This window comes from Perna viridis, chromosome 14 (assembly GCF_037379345.1).
Source record: "Perna viridis isolate PV_CMFRI_1.1 ecotype Kerala chromosome 14, ASM3737934v1, whole genome shotgun sequence".
NCBI classification, from domain to species: domain Eukaryota; kingdom Metazoa; phylum Mollusca; class Bivalvia; order Mytilida; family Mytilidae; genus Perna; species Perna viridis.
This window is the reverse complement of record NC_142458.1, coordinates 6,621,950-6,643,145: the sequence shown is the minus strand read 5'-3', so window position 1 is coordinate 6,643,145 and position 21,196 is coordinate 6,621,950. Positions and strand designations below refer to the sequence as shown.

At 32.4% G+C, this 21,196-nt stretch overlaps 1 protein-coding gene across 5 annotated transcripts in view; it reads left to right on the top strand.

Annotated features, from left to right (window-relative positions):
* LOC148597947 (uncharacterized) overlaps positions 1-21,196 on the top strand; it is a 25,675-nt gene extending 4,479 nt beyond the window's left edge. The window contains exons 1-6 of one of the 5 annotated variants that reach the window (XM_088560474.1): positions 8,627-8,784; positions 11,314-11,432; positions 11,972-12,039; positions 13,473-14,984; positions 15,412-15,569; positions 19,723-21,196. In XM_088560474.1, coding sequence (XP_088416600.1) covers positions 11,401-11,432; positions 11,972-12,039; positions 13,473-14,984; positions 15,412-15,569; positions 19,723-21,015 — 3,063 coding nt within the window. In that variant the 5' untranslated portion in view covers positions 8,627-8,784; positions 11,314-11,400 and the 3' untranslated portion in view covers positions 21,016-21,196. Of the gene's footprint in view, positions 1-8,626; positions 8,785-10,073; positions 10,208-11,313; positions 11,433-11,971; positions 12,040-13,472; positions 14,985-15,411; positions 15,570-19,722 lie in introns of those variants that run through there. The other 4 variants (XM_088560477.1, XM_088560475.1, XM_088560478.1 and 1 more) reach the window with 4 other exon arrangements.

The window sequence follows — 21,196 nt, the reverse complement described above, 5'->3', positions numbered from 1 at the left end:
ACGAGATCCAGCTCCGCAAGAATTGTCAGAAGAGCCGGTTCTGCTTGAACTGTTCGCTTCTAATCAGTTCTGGAAGATATGGTAATGCTAAATTATTTAGATCATATATTTATTTAAAAAGTGTTTTTTTTTTTTTTGTTTGTTTTTTTTTTATAATTTGAAAACTTCAAAATAAGATGAAGAGCTATAAAGTAGATGCATATTTGCAATTTACTGTACAACTGTTTCAAAACCGGAACATGAAAAATTAAAGAATGCTATATAAAGAGCAAGAATATGGTAAATACGTCAAACAGACGACAGTCCAACCTGGATGAAAAATGTCAGCTTAATGCACCCATTGGTCCTCAATGAACGATGAGGAAACCCTCGCACCACAGGGCAGGCTGCAGCTGGTCTCAAAATAATATTATACACAGGTATAACATAAAAATTGCCAGCAACATAAAGTAAAATATAAGTGAAACGAAACAAAACATACAGAGGCCAGAAATTCTTAAAAATCAAACTAAAAAGTAATGCAACAATACAGAAACACTATAACGACCAAAAATTTGCATTCATGTCCGTATCAGTAGAAATAGAAGTGTAATTAAAACAATATTTCTAGTTGGCGAATTATACATGTAGGAATAAGATATAATTGTGGGTTCTATATTTCAAAATAACCAGTATTCAATTACATTAGCGGCCCTGAATATACTAGTTAAGTTTAGTCCAACAATACTTTTGTTAATAAATGACAGTTTGAGAAACGTCTTTTAACATTTTTAGGTTTGTCAATTTAAGGTAAAAGCTTAAAATAATAGTAAAAAGTGATAAAAAGAATCATTTCATATCGAAGACTGGAATGTGAAATTGATTAACATCCATTTTAAACTATATAGTGTTATAAATGGAATAGAAAAAAGTTTACATAGAAGATTATGTCACCCAATATTCTTAAATATAGCAGTCAATTTCATTAAGAGAAACTGATCGAAGATGGAATTTTTGTTTGTTGCGATTTATACGTTTGAAAGGTTTTAGTAACAAGTTCCATAGAATTTATGCATGAAGATCTTGACATGTATCCGGCAGCCAGAATATTATCATTTAGGCCAATAAGTATGCTAGTGTCCATTGCCCCAACCGGACAGTTAACCGGTCTGTCAGGTTGGAGACTTACTTTCCTTTGATTAAAGTTAAAAAAAAACTTAATCAAACTTAGTCAATTTTTCGTTGATTTCCCTCTTCTTTTGTTTATACTATATGTACCTCAAATGAAAGACTTCAACCAGTCAAATGGGTAATTTCCCGTAATTTCTTTAATTGTTTTCCCAGTTTTAAACCACCTAATGCTATTTTGCAACTTTATTCCTTATTTTATCATTGCAAAACATGTAATTGCATATAGAGACTTTGCTTTTTAATAGTCATTCATACTTGTAAATAATTATCTATTAGTAAAAATACACAAAAGTTATCAGAATGACACAAATAAACATTGGATTTATGTTTTTTATACATTTAGTTTTCAGAATAAATACCTACACTTTCGTATCCAACAAATCATTTGTCAAAAATGACATTGAAATAAGCTTAAATAGCAATGTGAAAAAGTTATTTTGTACTGACAAAACTCCCCATATTAGTCACGAAACCAGGAAAAAGAGGGGGTAGTGTTCAATGGACTTAACACTTTGTAAAAAATACTCTTATTATTTGTGGATAAAATGACAAAGGGATCTCGCTATTGTGTACTACTGTACCGCACAAATAGGTAAGGTAAAGTAAGTCGGTGTGTTTTGAGAAATTATAAGAATTATTGGTTTTATATATTTGGTAAGTAAAATGAGTTCAATTCAGATTTATGTTATTTGCAGATAAATTTTCGTGGGGATTTGTTTTACTTTGATTTGTTCTATCCACGAGAAAAAAGACATTAAATCCCCATCAGAAATGTCTGCTTTTACAGTATTTTTTTTGTTCGTATATTACAGAGGTCCTTATACAGATTAATTGATCAATATAGTTATGTTTAGTCATGATTTAAAGCAATGGAATGTAAACTAGGTCTTATAACTTATATCGACTCCATATCGTCATATCAGACTAATATGTACATAAGGTGAGGGTCATTTCAAATCTAATTGTATCTATCTCTTATCTGTATGATGTCATAACCCTTGCATTGAAATCACAAGAAAAAATATATATATATGGTTATCGCGTCTTACATTAAAGTAATCAGTGTAAGCAACAACACTATTTTCCTTATATTCAAATCACTCAAGTGAGACGACATTGTAATACAGCAACGTAATGTTTACATTCTCAATTTGGTCGTGATCTCGTTACATGTATGATTAACAAGACAGTGGGTCCTAACAATTGATATGTTTAATCTAAAATAATTTAAATTTATCCAGACATAGTTTGACATTGAAATTTCATGTGAACTCAAAAAAGGCTTAAAGCAATTAACTGAATGATTTCTTTATATTGATTTGGTCTCCCTATAACTTATTTCTTTATATTGATTTGGTCTCCCTATAACTTATTTCTTTATATTGATTTGGTCTCCCTATAACTTATTTCTTTATATTGATTTGGTCTCCCTATAACTTATTTCTTTTAGAAATTACTATGTTAGGTTCTGAGTTATAGGACTGTGACTAAGGACATTCCTGTATTTGTAAAATTCCTGTTATTATGTTCATTAATTTTTTGATAAAACATGCATGCATAGGCTTTTTCACTATAACTTTAACATTTATAACAACTGTTGCAATTGTACAATGTAAGTAAATTCTTATCTCTGTAAAAAAAAAACATAAACGTATATATTTCATGCTCATTGCTTGAAAACATGATTTATTTATACCATCTGCAGAAACAGTACGGTCTGATGGCAGGTGTTCAGTTTTTCTGTTTTATTACAATGACTTTCCTACAACCATGACTGTCTTTTTTTACCAATCTGGTTAACAATTCAATGGATTGACAAAGCTGTTGGGGCATTTAAACTGACCAGTTGCCATTGAAAGAGTTGATGAATACTCACTTATGAATAGTTAGTTCCTAGTTATTTGAATCTGAAGCAGCTACCTGTGTTATTCTATTTATCATTGGTGAGGGGAGTTAAAATTTAATAAATTATATTTTGTTTTGCATTTTGTTGACAAGGTTGAAAACCATGATTTAGAATAGTATATTAAAGTACTTATTTTATCTTAACTACATTTCTCAGAAGTCTTAAATATTATAAAAAATGAGACCCCAATCAGTATTCATTCCCTCCTTCATGAAACTGGAATAGGCAATGTGCCCTTTTATCAACACTTTAATCAACAAGACCATTCAATCCTCTCCATGAAGGTGCGTATTTTAGAAAAAAAAATGACCATCCTACGAACAGTCCCGTTCTAAGTAAAAACTATCGTAGGGAAAGAGAGGAGTACTGGATACGCAGACTAGGTACTGCAATACCTTACGGATGCAATGACAATATCAAAAGTATAGGAAACCTTTCAAGCCAATATGACAATATGATGAATTTATTTGACAAAAATCTAAGACGGGAAAGGAGTCACGGCCATCGCCACTATACGTCACCTAAGTTAAATGATGTCTCCATAGAAGGTCTCTCCTTTCATACAAATTCCTCTTGGACTTCATCACATTAGAACCAAACTTTATTCTACACCTCTCACTCTACTACACTACCTTTACAAAACAAGTCTTGACACTCCTGTTTCTGACCCCACCTCATCATTATACAGACTTGTTGCCATCATTTTGGATATTGGTTTCCACAGACTCTTTAAACCAGTTTGTGTGAAAAGTCAAGATGAAGAAAAACTATTATTTCTTCCACTACCGTTTGTCAACAAAGGTATAGATGCAATTAATTTGGCTAACATCCTCCATCACAAAAACGTTACCAACAAAATTTCCCCATATTTCAAAGACAAATCCATACCAATTATTTCATATTCCTATACTTCAACCATTGCATCCAAAATTTTCACTTATAAAAGGCTATTGCAGAACTTCTAGATTGAGGACTTCAAGGCTAAATGGACTGACTGTTCTTGCAAAACCTTTCCATTCAAATATGGTCCTTCTGGTCACGTCATTACGGGATATTTAACCATTATCGAAAACGAATCTCTACGTAATATCCTTTCTAAAGATCCCAAGTACCGTGAACCACGCTCCATAAATTGGAATTATAATTTTAAAGTTCTTATGGATGCCGTCGAGGACTATGCAAGAAAATGGATAAAACGAGAACAAGAAGACATTGATTCTCTGTCAGAGTGGTTAAAGGCCGTGAGGTCTTTAATTTTGAAACGAATGAAATTTTTAAGTAAGTCAATGAGTGCCAAGGCTACATCAGTTTTCAAAGACCCCGATGTACAAAAACATTGTCTACCATACATGACAGATATGTTGTCGTACCAGTAGACAAGCCCAAAACAACATTGTTTTTGTCTGCAAAATGTTTTATATCCAATGTTTATTATCAGAGGTAGACGAAGAAAAAAATAGCAGTTGTAAGACTTATACTGCTACCACTCTCTCCAAAGAAGAGATTGTGGAAAACCATAAATCTGTGCTATCCTCTTTTGGTCTCTCTACCAAGGACGATGATTGTGATTTACCGTTTATGTACTGGATTCCTAAACTTCACAAGAATCCATACAAACAACGTTTCATAGCTGGATCTGCAAAATGTACCACCAAACCTCTTTCAAAACTTTTAACTTCTATACTCACAACTGTCAAAGAAGTCTGCAGTCCTACCACAACACTTGTTACTCCCATAGTGGTATTAATTCAATGTGGATCCTGAAAAATTCGAAAGATATTTTGGAAACAATCAGTTCAAGACTATTATCTGAATATAATAGCATTAAAACCTATGATTTTTTTAACACTGTATACTTCTACTCCCCATACTCAGTTAAAATCCCGACTTAAAAACATTATATATCGTTGTTTTTCCAAAAAAAAAGATTGTACACCTAGATACAAATATATAGTTCTTGGTAGAGATTTCTCATACTTTGTAAGAAATAATTCCAAATCATCTTCCAAATATACAGAGGAAGATGTTTACAAAATGCTGGAATTTTTAATCGACGACATATTTGTCCAGTGTGGTGGACGTGTTTTTTCAACAAACGGTCGGCATTCCAATGGGAACAAATTGTGCTCCTTTACTTGCTGACCTATTTCTTCACTCTTATGAGGCTGGCTTTATAGCTGATTTGATCAGAAAGAAAGAGTATTGTTTGGCTAGATCCTTCAATCTCAGTTTCCGCTATATAGATGACGTATTATCTTTAAACAACCCAAATTTCGGGGATTTGATACATCTTATCTACCCAAAAGAACTTGAGATAAAGGATACTACAGACATTGTGAAGTCAGCCTCATATCTTGACCTACAGTTAGAAATCGATGGTAAAGGAAAACTATTGACCAAACTTTACGACAAACGTGATGACTTTTCATTCAAAATAGGCTTCTGAAACAGGGTTATGTTGCTACAAGATTGAAGTCATCACTATAGAAGTTTTATGGTCGTCATCATGAACTCGTGGATCGTTATGATGTATCCATCAGCACCATGAAAACTGATTTATTCAACGGGTCATAGTTTTCCTTTCCTCGTTTGTCTACCCCGGACTTGACTTTTTATGAGAAACTCGACGGGTGTTTCTAGAACAGCAGAGGACGCTTACCCTACCGGTGCACCTGGTCCATACTCCCAGTTTTTAGTGGAGTCCGGGTTGCTCATTTGCTTTTTTACATTCTTTTGATTACCGCTATAGACTTGGTTCCCTTGGTTACGCTTTCAATGAAATTTAATATTTGGAATAAGTGTTATTTACATTGGAACTTCTTTGGATTAAGTGCAGTTCATTGAATGTATAGCTTTGGATTTAAATGCTATTTTCCTTGAAACTTTTGTGGATTATTATTTGATTTTCATTCAAATGTAATAGTTTTAGTGATGTTTTTTTAAAATGCAATGATTTACATTACCGTAAAATGTAGTTTGGAATTACGTGCAATGATATACATGTAACTGGAATTATATGGAGAATATTTCTTAGTAACATTTTCATTCTGGATTAAGTGCTATGATTTACAGGTCTGATTTTAGTGTTATGTCTGAAAATGATTTTATTGGAATTATACTTATGGCTGAAATGCATTAAATTTCATCAGAACTATATATAGATTTTGTGCCTGTATATTTTAAATAATATAAAAATGTGTGCAAGAAATTTATAAGAATCTAAACTGTTGTTAAAGTAGATACTTCGAAGGAGTATATTTCAATTCATATATTTAAAAACCAGTATTCAATGGATTCAGCTCTGAGATGGGACAAATAAATAAATAGTAGCATAACTTTGTAACTTTAAGTTATTGTTCATTCCATGAAAGTGTTACTATTTTACTTTAATTTGCCATTTGATATTTGCTATCCACCTGGGGATCTGTGGGTTTAAAGCTTTTTTTTTCTTGAAAAAATATAAACCATTTTCACAACCAATAGTTTTCATTAGTACTTTTCCTGTGTTAGCAAGTACAAAAAATACAAATTATGTAAAAAAACACATTAAATTCCCTCAAAACACATTGTGTGTAATATTCACAAGCTGAGAAAATTCCATATGATGTGAAACATAGCCAGTATTGGCTGCCTTACACCTGACCAGGGAAATTGTCATGGGTGAGTGGCTACCTATTCATCAACTCTTATAATATCAACTGGTCAGTTTAAATGTCCCAATAGTTTTGTCAATCCATTGATTTGTTAACCAGATTGGTAACAAAAGACTGTCATGGTTGTAGGAAAGTCACTGTAGTATTAGATTTATCATTAAACTGTTAAATCTGCACAATTGCATGGGCATATAAAGCTATAAAAAGTGTTGGTTAAAAATAGTGATGTACCACTTTTACGATTTCTCCTATCCCCTAACATGAATTACCTCCTATTTACATGCAGTTGTCGTTGTAAACATTGTATTGTGCAATAATGCAAATCAATTCTATGTTTCTCTTTATCGTGTTTTTGCCCCCCAAAAAAATTAATAAAAGTGAAAAGTGTTTTAACGTACTACAATATCTAGTATAACATAGGTGATATTTTCAAATGTACGAAGAAAGTCTTTTTAGTGTTTTAACGTACTACAATATCTATTTAAACATAGCTGATATTTGTAAATGTACGAAGAAAGTCTTTTAAGAGTTTTAACGTACTACAACATCTATTATAGCATAGCTGATATTTTTAAATGTACGAAGAAAGCCTTTTTGAGCTTTTAACGTACTACAACATCTATTATAACATAGCTGATATTTTCAAATGTTCGAAGAAAGTCTTTTTAGTGTGTTTTAACGTACTACAATATCTAATAACATAGATGATATTTTTAAATGTACGAAGAAAGTCTTTTTGAGCTTTTAACGTACTACAACATCTATTATAACATAGCTGATATTTTCAAATGTACGAAGAAAGTCTTTTTAGTGTTTTAACGTACTACAACATCTATTATAACATAGCTGATATTTTTCAATGTACGCAGAAAGCCTTTTTAGCATGTAGTTAAGTCGAAGTCGAAGGGACCATGCAAAAATGTTTGAGTTATCCGAGGTTTGAGTAATCCGAGGTCGAGGATAAACCGGAAATCCGAGTTCGACATATCGAGGTTTGACTTGTAACGTTGTTGGTTTTTGGGGTATAAGCTCTTAGACACAATTTAACTATTTAAAATGGTAAAATGGTGATTTAATTTATTATTGTTGGCTGGTCGATGTGCATTATTACTAATATTTATATATAAATTAACGTCTAAAATGATGTCTCCTCTATTCTCCATCGAATCATGATAGATACAGGAATGATGAAATAAGTAAGTAAGGATATGACAAGTTTCCAACGATGTTAGAAATGTCAGAATATTTGGTCGTTCCATCAGCGGGATTTAAACTCGGAGTGGAGTGCTGTGACATCTTCTGCACCAAGTCAAGTGCCATAGACCACTCTGCCAACTACGCTACATATGTCTACAGCTACTGCTGGCCAGGTCATTCCTCCTTGAAGGATTAATCTAGGGTTGTAACTAAGTACTAAATATATATAGGCAGTATAAAGGGAACATAAAGTGTAATTTTAAAATGGTGAATGTGAACTAAATACAGATACAGAAAGTGGTTGCCAAAGGAGTTGTTTTACTTCCGTGTACAGTATAATTTTAATATCATGTTCAAAACACTAGAAATCTGTTTAACCGTAGCATTTGGTATGTATTGTGTTTTCTTTTTCGATTCTTGTGTATTGAAAAAAAGCGGCCTGAAATCTTATTTATATTCGTTGAAAAACACAAAACATCAAAGTCGTACTTGAACCGTAGTTAATTTAAAGGTTGTATTTAATTGCATGTGTCGTTAGAAAAGACGAGACCTTAATCAATTATTCGGTATATGTTCGAGTGAGTTATTGAAATATTAACAAGGCTAGCATGAACATGATCTTGAGTATAAGCCTGTATTGATAACAAGTACGTAATTCATTATCACTAACAGCAATCCGTACCTGTAAAAGATCAAAGTTATACTTGGGCAGGGTACTATATTTAACTTCACCAAAATTAGCCTAGCGTTCGCAGAAATCTTTTTTAAAAGGGCGATTTTTCGCAGATCAAAAAATGGTTGTATATAAATACGATTCCTCTGCAAAAATAGCTGATACTGGCCCACGATTTCTATAAGGTAGGACCATAGAATTATTTTTTAAAGTTTAATTACTAAGATAATCTAACGATTACCTCACTTAGTCAAAGTACAAACAATCAAAATGGCCGCGTATGCAATTTTAAAGTTTTTTTTTTAAATGTATTTATGTAATAATGTGTTAATTAGGGTACATCGTAAATATGGATGATCGAGACTTCGTCTAAAAAATAACAGTATTGAAATTTACTTACGTTCATATCCTACCGGTTCACCTGGTCCATGCTCCCAGTTTTCAGTGGAGTCCGATTGCTTATTTGCTTTTGTTACTTTGTATGTATGATTCTAGTTACTTTATGATCTTTGTTGTGTGTGTCTGTTTTCCATGTCTGGTCTTTTTCCCTGGATTACATTCTTTTGATTACCGCTATAATCTTGGTTCCCTTGATTACTATATCATTATATGAAGTAATTTTAACATATAAGTTCCAAAGTAGCCAAAGGGTTTACAGGGTACTGAGGGAGTAAACAATCTCTATATCTACGGACGACATGAACGTATGTAGCGAATTTATTCCCGATAGTAGGGCCAAAATGAAGCGACGTAAATGTGGCGTGTTCGTTGGCAATAAAATAAAAACATATTCACTTCTTTTTAAGTAAAAAAAACAGAGAAAGACTAGAAAACAATCAGAAAAGATAAATTTATTTTTACTGAAACGTAATCTAACCTATATATTTTTATTTTTATAAGGAAGCGATGAATTTTCTCCGTAAAGACAGTCACTTTTTGTTACTCCGTGACATGATTTTTTTATTAGTATATTGGGGAATCTTAAGGGAAATTTAGATAGTACATGTAATAACCGTAGAGCTCACACTGCTTCGCAGTGCTCGCTATAAAATGTTACCTATGTGTTCCCGTGCTGATATCTTTCATAACCGTATGTGTGTCTGAAAATTGTACAATTTCAAAGAGGAACTTTTAATTGAAGTACAGCAGCTAATTGTTATTGTTTTTTTTAATTATTGAATTGTTATTATTTTTAATTATAAAATTATCATTTTCAATTATAATGTAATATTGTACATGTATGTTAATAATAGTTAGATGAAATGATATTTTGGCAATGTACTGCATGTATGAATCATAATTTAAACATGCTGAGTATTGTTTGAATAACACACGATGTGTTTAATTATATAAAAAAAACTTCTATCTCTAAATGACGATATTAACTCGTATATATGATCAACTTGAAAAGCGCTGAAGATAATTTTATTACCTCATGTAGCGTGTCACATCTTATCTTGATTAACATAATTTAAAATGGTAATACTATGTCATCCATTGGCTTCCAACGTTGTATTAACTTCAACAATTGAACAGACATTTTGCTATTGAGAACTAAGTGCTTGAAAACTACATGAATATTTGTTGGATGATGATATTCACGTTAAGGTTAGGTTATATTTTTTCAATATTTATTTAGTTTCGGGACTTCACGAGTTCGCTTTAATTCCAACATCCGGACAATTATCCATTGGTGACTTTTATAAATATAGTTTCATTTTGTAAGACTTTATATTCGCAATTTACAAAGATACATCAATTTACATCTATCAAGATCAACAGATCAACCGTCAAGTAAGAAACGTTCACCCTTTCTAATGTCAGAAATTGAGTGTAAAGTATGATCAACACGTATTTTTAAAAACTTAGGAGTTGCCAATTTCTTCATGCATCTCTATAACTATACAAATGTAATAACCTTTCAGCGTGGGAAGCTTTCCAACGGTCTTCTCTATGTTTTCGAAATATTTCTAATATATTTACAAGAATATTTTAACGTAGTACGTTTTTCCTTTTAATTGACAATAAACGACGTTTTATTGAAGATACCAATATTAAGGAACAAAACTCTTACAAACATTGGTATGTCTGTAGATCTATCTGACCGACCTTGTTAACCCATCCTAAAATGTGTTTTTATAGGCAACCTTGTGTTTGAAATCCCTCATCTGAATTTCTCCATAACCAATCTCAATTGTTCCGTAAATCGATAATAATAATGGTCTCTATCCTTTTTCATGCCATACATACCTTTGACATACTTTTACAAAGGAATTTTGACTAACAAAAGCTAGGTTTTGATCAACTGATCTTGCCCTAAAATGCTTTAAATATCTGACTTTAGGTGTTTAATTACATGTAACCAATCAATTAATAATTATAACCCAATCTACTCGTAAATGATTTCCTTTGAACTTTTCATCAATCCATTCTAAGTGTTAAGGCGTTCGAGTGTTTCATACAGTTCATATACCCATTGAATAGTGAAAAAGATAGTTTAAACAGCAATCAAACGAACCATAATTCAAACGTATATCATAAAAATATATTCCAAGGATAACAATTAGATATGAAAAATAGACACACACAGCAAATAACATGAAATAATCAAACTAACATGTACAAAGAAACAAAAGTAAGTGAGCAACTATAACTCCACTAATAACTTTAAACAGAGGTGTACCGAAATTGTAAATATGTTATGTAATTTTTAGTTTTAGATTGGAACAAAACATTTGTTATTGTAGTTCTACTTGAAATCATACATGGGTATGGGTTCAACAAAGGACTATTAACACAGGATGGATATCCCTCAGGAACTTGAGAATAGCAGGTAAATTCAAATACTAGTATATATTACATTTGTCCAATGAGATAACACATGTCTTAGTTAAACATAACATGGATCTATTGTCAAACTTGTCATAATTAGTTAAATTGATACTTAAGAGGTGTGCTTAAGATTAAAAAAATTGTTTAATTGACATACATGTATCAACCAATTGAATTTAAATGACTCATTAAAATTACATACGCAGTATATCTTGATGACAAATTGACAAATAAGTTAAATCTTCAAGCATGATTGGCACGAGTTTTAATATTTTGGTTGTTCACGATTACTAATTTATTATCCTTATTCAGAAATAGACTTTCTCAATATTTGTTAATCTTTTTCACATGAATTTTTAAATTTTGTTATCGGCAGAATGATGTTCGTGTTGTGACGTTTGTTAGGAGAAAGCCGGAAATTTATATTAAGTTTAAATAATTAAACCAAAAAAAATTGATGATAAATGCTATCCATGTAAACAAAACAAACACAAGATATATGTGTAACTTTCATGTAATAGATATATAATGACCTTGCAGGGACGAAGTGAGAGAATCTGACTTCTGTCAATCGGATGACGATGAAAGTTTCCATGACTGTTTATCTGGTAATTTGCGCTAATTAAACGCGACTGCTTAAATTTTGTACTTTGTTTTTTGACTACAGATTTTTAAAACTCATACTTATTTTATAATTAAGTCGTAAAGTTCTACTATGTAACGTAAAAGTTGTAACTCGGAATGACCTACCAACCTACCAACCAAATCAGTCATTGTTACATAAGTTTACATTAAGTTGTTTCAATGTTCTTCTATTATTGTAAGGCACAATTTCAAAGTAACTTTCAACCGAAAAACTGTCATTCATGTCTATTTGACATAAAACATTTAATGCATTGTATAAATTTGTACATGTTGTATTTCCAAATACATTGTATAAATTTGTACATGTTGCAACATTTCTATGACAAACAATAAGACAATAACATCTTTGAAAAAGGTAAAACATTCGAGCTACAGTAAATATCTTGATGCGCTAGTCAGGTTTCAAAAACAATGTATTCTTTTCAATAATAAAGACATAAACTGGAAATAACTGAATATATATGACAGGTCTATTATTTCATAAAGCGAATGCATCTACTAAATCTAAATATCCTTTATTTTTATGGAGGGAATAAGTGTAGCTTTAGATCTTTAAAAAATTGATAATAATGAAAAATACTTGATATATTGTGCGCGCAACGCAACTGTTAATAGAATGTAGAACAGGATATTCAAGAATTCACGATCTGTAGACAAATACTAGAATAAAAGAAAAAACTGACAATACACAGTATTCATTCTTAATAAAGCATAAAAACATGTAGCAAGCAAATTTACCGGTAACATACTTTTTTTGCAACAAAATACATTAATTGGCTTAAATGTAAACCAGTATACATGTAAATATCGAAATCATTAATAAACTCTCATTGTGTTCGTCACTGTCAAAAATAATTGTTTCACATAACAATATGCTACGAAATTCATACATATATTGTTTCCTATGATTCAATGGTCAAAATTATACAGAATGTAAATACAGCAATATTTTTTTTCAATCTCAAAGATACAGTTTTTTGGGGTTTTTTTCCAAAAAAATGTGTCATAGTGAGTTAGGTAGGGCTGACAATAAAAAAAGAATACGTGGTATAAGTTAACATTTTAGTATAACTGACCAGTTAAAAGCTAACAAAACTACAATCAAGGAAACCTGGTCTCCTCAAATGTGCTGAATAAAGGTGGATTGCAGAACATTTTATATTCAACAGTTGTCCCTAATTTAAATAAAAATGCCCGGGTTAACATTCATTTTTACACTAGCAGAAAATAACATAGTATATACATACATATTTAACTGAGCTAACAGGTAATGAACCAATTTAATGTAAACATTTTAATATATGCACGATCTTAAATTTAATACCACAGTACCACAGGTGTTCAAAGTTGTAATGTTATTAATGAAATATATTCCAGGATTTTTTTAATTGATTAGATTTTTCGGAAGAAATAGATAACGGATTGGTTGAATCAAGTCAACTATCAGAACCAAAGACACTTGGAAAAGCAATTACACCTAATAGTATCTCTTTAACTGAAGACATAGATAACGGATCTGATGATTCAAGTCTACCCTCAGAATCAAAAAGCCTTCTTGGACTTGAAATTTTCTCTAGCACTATATCTTTGACTGAAAATATCGATAGAGGTTCAGATAATTCAAATCTACCCTCAGAACCAAAAACGCGTTTTGGATATGAAACTACTTCCAGCGGTATCTCCTTGACTGAAGATATAGATAAAATTTCAGATGAGTCAAATCTACCATCAGAAACAAAGCCCCTTTTTGGTCATAAAACTTCATCCAGCAGTATCTCTTTTACTGCAGAAAAGTATAAAAGTTCAGATAATTCAAATCTATCCTCGGAATCAAAAACCTTTTCTGGACATGAAACTACATCTAGCAGTATCTCTTTGACTGAAGATATAGATAAAATTTCAGATGAGTCAAATCTACCATCAGAAACAAAGCCCCTTTTTGGTCATAAAACTTCATCCAGCAGTATCTCTTTTACTGCAGAAAAGTATAAAAGTTCAGATAATTCAAATCTACCCTCGGAATCAAAAACCTTTTCTGGACATGAAACTACATCTAGCAGTATCTCTTTGACTGAAGATATAGATAAAATTTCAGATGAGTCAAATCTACCATCAGAAACAAAGCCCCCTTTTGGTCATAAAACTTCATCCAGCAGTATCTTTTTTACTGCAGAAAAGTATAAAAGTTCAGATAATTCAAATCTACCCTCGGAATCAAAAACCTTTTCTGGACCTGAAACTACATCTAGCAGTATCTCCTTGACTGAAGATATAGATAAAATTTCAGATGAGTCAAATCTACCATCAGAAACAAAGCCCCTTTTTGGTCATAAAACTTCAATTAGCAGTATCTCTTTTACTGAAGAAAAGTATAGAAGTTCAGATAATTCAAATCTACCCTCGGAACAAAAAACCTTTTCTGGACATGAAACTACATCTAGAAGTATCTCTTTGACTGACGAAAACGATATAGATTCAGATAATTCAAATCTACCATCAAAACCGAAAGAACTTTTTGGACAAGAAACTACATCTAGCAGTATCTCCTTGGCCTGGTGTAAACCTGAAACGGGGTGCAGACACATTGACGTCTACGAAATTAAGTATAAAGAATGCAACAAAAGAGGTGTAAAATGGCTATCAGTTACAACTGAAACAGATCAAACAAATTTAATTATACCTGACTTGAAATGCGCCACTGAGTACGAGTTTAAAGTAAGAGGCGTAAATGAAGATGGGGAGGACGGCCCATTTAGCAACAGTGTTAAGTTATCAACCAGCCTGTCACTTGCAATTTCGGTTAAAGATGACTCAACAAAGTTAAAAGATGGATTCCCTGCTCTCTACAAGTTACCTGTTAAACTGGCTTCGGTTAACACAACGGAAAAAACAAGGAAGTGTACTTTTGGTAATGTGCTTATCGTAAAAGTTAATTTGAATAATACTCGAACTATAATTCCGTTGCAAGTAATATTTTTTATCATTTACTTAATATGAATATATATATTATGCATTTAATAAAAACAACTTGTTACAAAGCATGTATAAATCATTAGCTTCTCATTAGTTTATTTGACAAATTTTACTTAAATGTGTCATGATCTATGGATTTAGATTGATATTGTCTCAAAATTATGGAAACAATCAAATATTTTCATCTTCACCTTAAAACATACCGGCAGTAGCTATTGTAATTTTTCTGTTTATTCTTGAAATTGCCCTGTATTGTTTTTATATTTTCTTCCGGTTTATTGGTTGGGAGATCGATATGTTTATTTTTTACACTTGGGCACAAACATGTACACAGTTTTGACGTTACTGCCAGTCTTTAACAGGTTCCGGATTATCGAATGTAAAAGTAAAGACAATATTGCTTATTGGAGCTGCCGGATCTGGAAAAAGTACAATGATAGATGCAATGATGAACTACATTACTGGTGTTTCCTGGGAAGATGACTTCAGATTTTCAATAGTTGATCTTACCGAAAATCAAGTAATATAATAAATACACGTCTAAAAATGTTTAACATCACAAAAAGATGGTAAAATGTACAGTGAATACTTCGGATAACCGATATCCTTCTTTAGCAAAAAACTAATAAAGTTCAAGATCAAAAATAGATTCAGAATCTGAATCCCGTACGCTGATGGTGATTGTACCTTTATCAAAGGTACACATAAACAAATGATAAGGAATCTGAATGAAAATAACAAAGGGGGCATTTCTATCAAAATTAAGAAATGAATTAACTGTGGAAAACAATTAAGAAAAGTCAAAATATAGCAGTACGGCGTATTGATGTATAGTATGTAGTGCTGTACCAGCCTTAGACCAAGACCTAAAAATGAATTATTTTTTCTCGTTTATTTCATCTGTAGAAGTTTTTTGTACTTTTTTTCATCCAAAAGCTTTCCCGAGATACTCTTTTACATTTTGACCAGTTTTATTATATTCTATGATCTTAACAACAATGTTGTGGAGATCCTCCTGGGTGAGTCCGGCAGATCTTAGTTTGCGACTTTAAAGTGAGGTCTGGTTTGCATTTGTAGTCACTGCGATGACCATTCATTCGCCTGTTGAAAGGTTGTTCTGTTTCTTCAACGTACTGCATACAAGATCGGCACTGGAGAAAGTATATGGTATTTTCGGTTTTGTAAGTCACGTCGCAAAAAATGGCAAATTCCTTTCCAGTGCAGTAGCTTTTAAAAATTTTGGTGTGCAATATCTGAGTACAGGCCTTACATCTTTTATCTCCATATTATCGACACTGGCCCGTTGTATTTTATTTGGGCTGAGATGAAATCTCTGCTCTTACTAGGGCATCTCTTAAACTCGTAGGTCTACGGAATGCCAGGACCGGGCCCCAGGGAAGAGCTTGGAGAGCTTAGGATGTTTTTGAATATCTTCCCAATTCGAATAGAGTAGCTGGGAGAGTTTCCTAAAGGCTGGATGGTAATTACGTAAGCACAAAAGGAACCCTTTTATTCTGTTTGTTGGGTTTGCACTCAAGGATATAATTACGGCTGATGTTGTTAGCACGTGCAAATCCCAGATCTATATCTGTTGATTTGTAGCCACGCGATAACAAATGACCACGAAGTTCATCTAAACGTTTGCTGGTAGTTTCGTTAGATGAGCAAATGCGCCGAATTCGAAGTGCCCGGCTGTATGGTATGCTTTTAGTGCAATGTTTTGGATGACAACTATTGGGAGATAAGTATTGATGACTAACAGTTGGTTTGCTTTGAAGAACCATTGATATTTCCCCGTCTCTTACAGAATAAGTAGTATCCAAAAATGTGATTTTAGTTTCAGAAATTTCATGGGTGGATTTGATTGATGGATGAGCATTGTTGGCATGTGTGATAAAATTGTGTAAATTGTGTTTAGACTCAGTACATTTCATGTCAACATCATCGATGAATCGAAACCAGAAGAGGAGTTTCGATAAAGATGTTGAAATTATTTGATTTTCTAATTTACCCATGAAGATGTTAGCATACGAACGTGCCATTTTTGTTCCCATAGCTGTACAATTGGATTGTAGGCAGTGTTCATCATTGAAAGTGAAGTTGTTGCACTTCAAAACAAAAGTAAGTAAATTTACTAGGCAGTCAGTAGGGTGGTCCAAAATATCTCTTGATTCCCAACCTTCTCTACAAGCTCCTATACCGTCATCGTGTGGACATTAGTGTAGAGTGAAGTGACATCAAGGGACACTAGAAGGTTTTGGGGAGGTAAAGGATTCATAGATTCCTCAGATATTCCGTGGTGTCTTTTAAATATGACGGGAGCTATTGAACAAGGGATCGGAGATGGTAATCAACAAATTCAGAAGTTTTTTCGGTCGGATGACTATTAGCAAAAAATATGGGACGTCCAAGGATATCTTTTTTGTGAATTTTATGCAGAAGGTAAAAACGTCCGGGTCTTGGATCGATCCTCTGGTTTAAGGTATTCTAACGTTCTTGCACATTTTGTTCAATTCTGAAGTGATTTCTTCACTAAAAGATTTAGTAGGTTCACCGGGTAGCTTTTTACAAAATCTTTCATCTTTATCGAAATCCCTCTCCTGGTTTCGATTCATCGATGATGTTGACATGAAATGGATTGAGTCGAAACAAAATTTAGACAATTTTATCACACATGCCAACAATGCTCATCCTTCAATCAAATAATCATGAAATTTCCAGACGGGGAAATGTCAATGGATCTTTACAGTAAACCAACTGATAGTCATCAATACTTATCTCCCAATAGTGGTCATGCAAAACATTGTACTAAAAGCATACCATACAGCTGGGCACTTCGAATTCGGCACATTTGCTTATGAATGGTCATCACAATAACTACAAATGCAAACCACACCTCCCTTTAAGTCGCCATCTAAGATCTGCCAGACACACCAAGAAGGATCTCTATAACATTGTTCTTACGGTTATGGAACATAATGAAAACTGATCAAAATGTAAAAGAGAGCCTCGGGAAAGCTTTTGGATGAAAAAAAAATACAAACAATTCTCCAGATGAAATAAACGATAAAAAATAATTCATTTTTAGGTCTTGGTTTAATGCTGGTTCTGCTCTGCATTCTTTAAATTAATACGCCGTACTACTGTGTTTTGACTTTTCTTCATTGTTTTCCACAGTTAATTCATTTCTTAATTTTGATAAAAACACCCTCTTTGTTATTTTCATTCAGATTCCTTATCATTTGCTTATGTGTACCTTTGATAAAGGTACAATCCCCAACAGCGTACGTGATTCATCTTCTGAATCTATGTTTTGATCTTAAACTTATTAGTTTTATGCTGAAGAAGGATATCGGTTATCCGAAATATTCAATGTAAATTTTACCATCTTTTGGTGATGTTAAACATATTTAGACGTTTATTTAATTTATTGTTATGTTTCATATCGTTTTTAACGATCATTCACCCCGTAAGAGTGATTGTTGATTCATTTTTAGGTTTTGGTCTAAGGCTTGTACAGCTCTGCATGCTATACATCAATACGTAGTACTACTATATTTGACTTTTCTTTATTTTGTTTTCTACAGTTAATTCTTATTTTTGATAAAAACACCTCCTTTGTTATTTTCATTCAGATTCTTTATCATTTGCTTACGTGTACTTTTGATAAAGGTACAATCACCCACAGAGTACGTGATTCAGCTTCTGAATCTATGTTTTGATCTTGAACTTTATTAGCTTTATGCCAAAGAAGGATATCGGTTATCCAAAATATTTAATGTAAATTGTACCATCTTTTGGTGATGTTAAATGTTAAACATATATATATTAATGACTTCCTTTACCTATTGAAAATATAGTATATTGTGTGTTTTTCCTATAAAGACTATAATCGGTAAACTTATTTTTAAATTACTTTTTTCATTCAAGTATGTGTATTTAATTTCTACACTTTTGTATATAAACTGAAGGTCAAGTATTGTCTTTTTGTCATTATTTCAGTGAACTTTTCTACATTTGACATTTTTATCCATTTTTCATCAACATCGATGGATATCTGCAATCAATATTGAGTGATTCGATATGAATTGAAAACCAAACAAACAATACAATACACCGGCAAATATTGTTCATGTCAAATTCAAGGGAATCGAGGTTCACATGAAATTCATATCAATCTCCTTTAACATTAATGTATACCTCCAGTATAAAGTTAGCACGGATTTCATGTAAAGGCTATATTTAATTCGAATTTTACAAGAATCCTGTCAAAAAGTTTATTAGATCAATGCAGGTTAAATTATGTACAACTGGTGTGGAAATAATGTGAAACAATGTTGCCAGTGTAGGTTTTAATTTCAATTTCATGATTAACAATTAGTTATTAATTATCATTACTTAGAAAAATACAACAAAGATATAATTTTTGTACTTCAATTCATGAATACTGGCTATGGCGTTAAATATTCAAAAATGCGTGAAAAAAAGACATGTTGTCAGTACTTATTCAACCCCTTATGCTTTTTAAAGATAACAAAGTCTTATGTAAAGATAAAGTAATACATGCACAATGCAATCAATTTATAATCATTTAAATTTCAAGAAGTCATTTCCTCTTTTTTTTTAAGAATATTCAGTATCAGTTTTAATATGTGCTTTTAATTCAATCCCAGGACTATCAACAAATAGAATTTATAACCTGCTATACCATAAATAGTATGAAAGGTAGTGCAATTGACTATGATTTAAATATTATAGACACTCCTGGATTGGGGGATGCGCGTGGAATAGCTAGAGATAAAGATATCGTTGATCACATTCGACAGTTTTTTACCTCCACTGGGGAACAAGGAATCGCATGTCTTGATGCCGTTTGCCTCGTCACACAAGCACCACAATGTATATCGCCATCTCAGAAATACATTTTTGATTCCATTTTGTCAATATTTGGACAAGATATTAAAGATAATATTTTTGCTCTTATATCATTTGCTGATGATACTGTACCCCCTGTGCTAGCTGCCCTTACAGAGGTAGGGGTTCCATATAAACAGCCTTTTAAGTTCAACAATTCTACAATATATTCGTCATTAAGAAAAAGTGAAGGAGATCACTTCGGGAAACTCTTTTGGAAAATGGGATATGATAGTTTTAAAGCGTTTTTTAGACAACTGGTATTGGTTGAACCGAAAAGTCTTCAGCTTACAAATGACGTTTTAAAGATTAGAAAGTCGTTAGAAGCAACGATCCAAGGGCTTCAGCCACAGATTATAGAAGGAATGAACAAGCTTAATACGTTAAGACAGGAACAAGATATCTTGAAACGGCATAAAAATGAAATTGAGGCGAACAGTCATTTTACATATGAAGCTGATGAAGTCCACGTGAGACAAATTGACTTAGATCCTGGTACATATGTCACCAACTGCATAGAATGCAACAGAACTTGTCACTTTCCATGTGCAATTCCAGATAATGAAAGTAAAGTAAATTGCGCAGCTATGTTGCAAGGTAATTGTACCGTTTGTCCGAAAAAGTGCCATTGGGGTAAGCATAAAAACAACAGCTTCCGTTTTCAAACAGATCCAGTGAAAGTCACAAAGACCTACAAAAATCTAAAAGCTAAATACGAAACTGCACAACACAACGAGAAAAAGCAGGAATCGGTTCTTGCAAGTGTTAAAGCAGAATTTAGATCACATCATAACAGGGTTATGGCTATAGTAAAAGAGGTACAAGAAAAATTAAAGCAATTGAATGAAATTGCTCTCCGCCCTAATTCTTTAAGCGATCTCGATTATATTGACATGTTGATCGAAAGCGAAAAGAATGAGAGAAAATATGGCTGGGAACAGCGTGTAAAACTTTTCCAAGGAATGAGAAAACAATCTATGCTAACGGCTGAAACAGCAAATGATAGTTTTAATCCTTGGGATGATTTCGAAATCGTTGGTGAAATTGATTAAAATACATTTAAAGATTTGCATCTTTCGTGGGTGAACTTTGAAATAATGAATTTTGATTGTATCTGTCAATTTTCTAACTAGACTTCGGACTTCAATGACTGTCCAGTTTATAAATATGTTAATGCTTTGTAGAAATTACAGCCGATATATGCTTAGACATGCATAAAATACATGCGAGAGA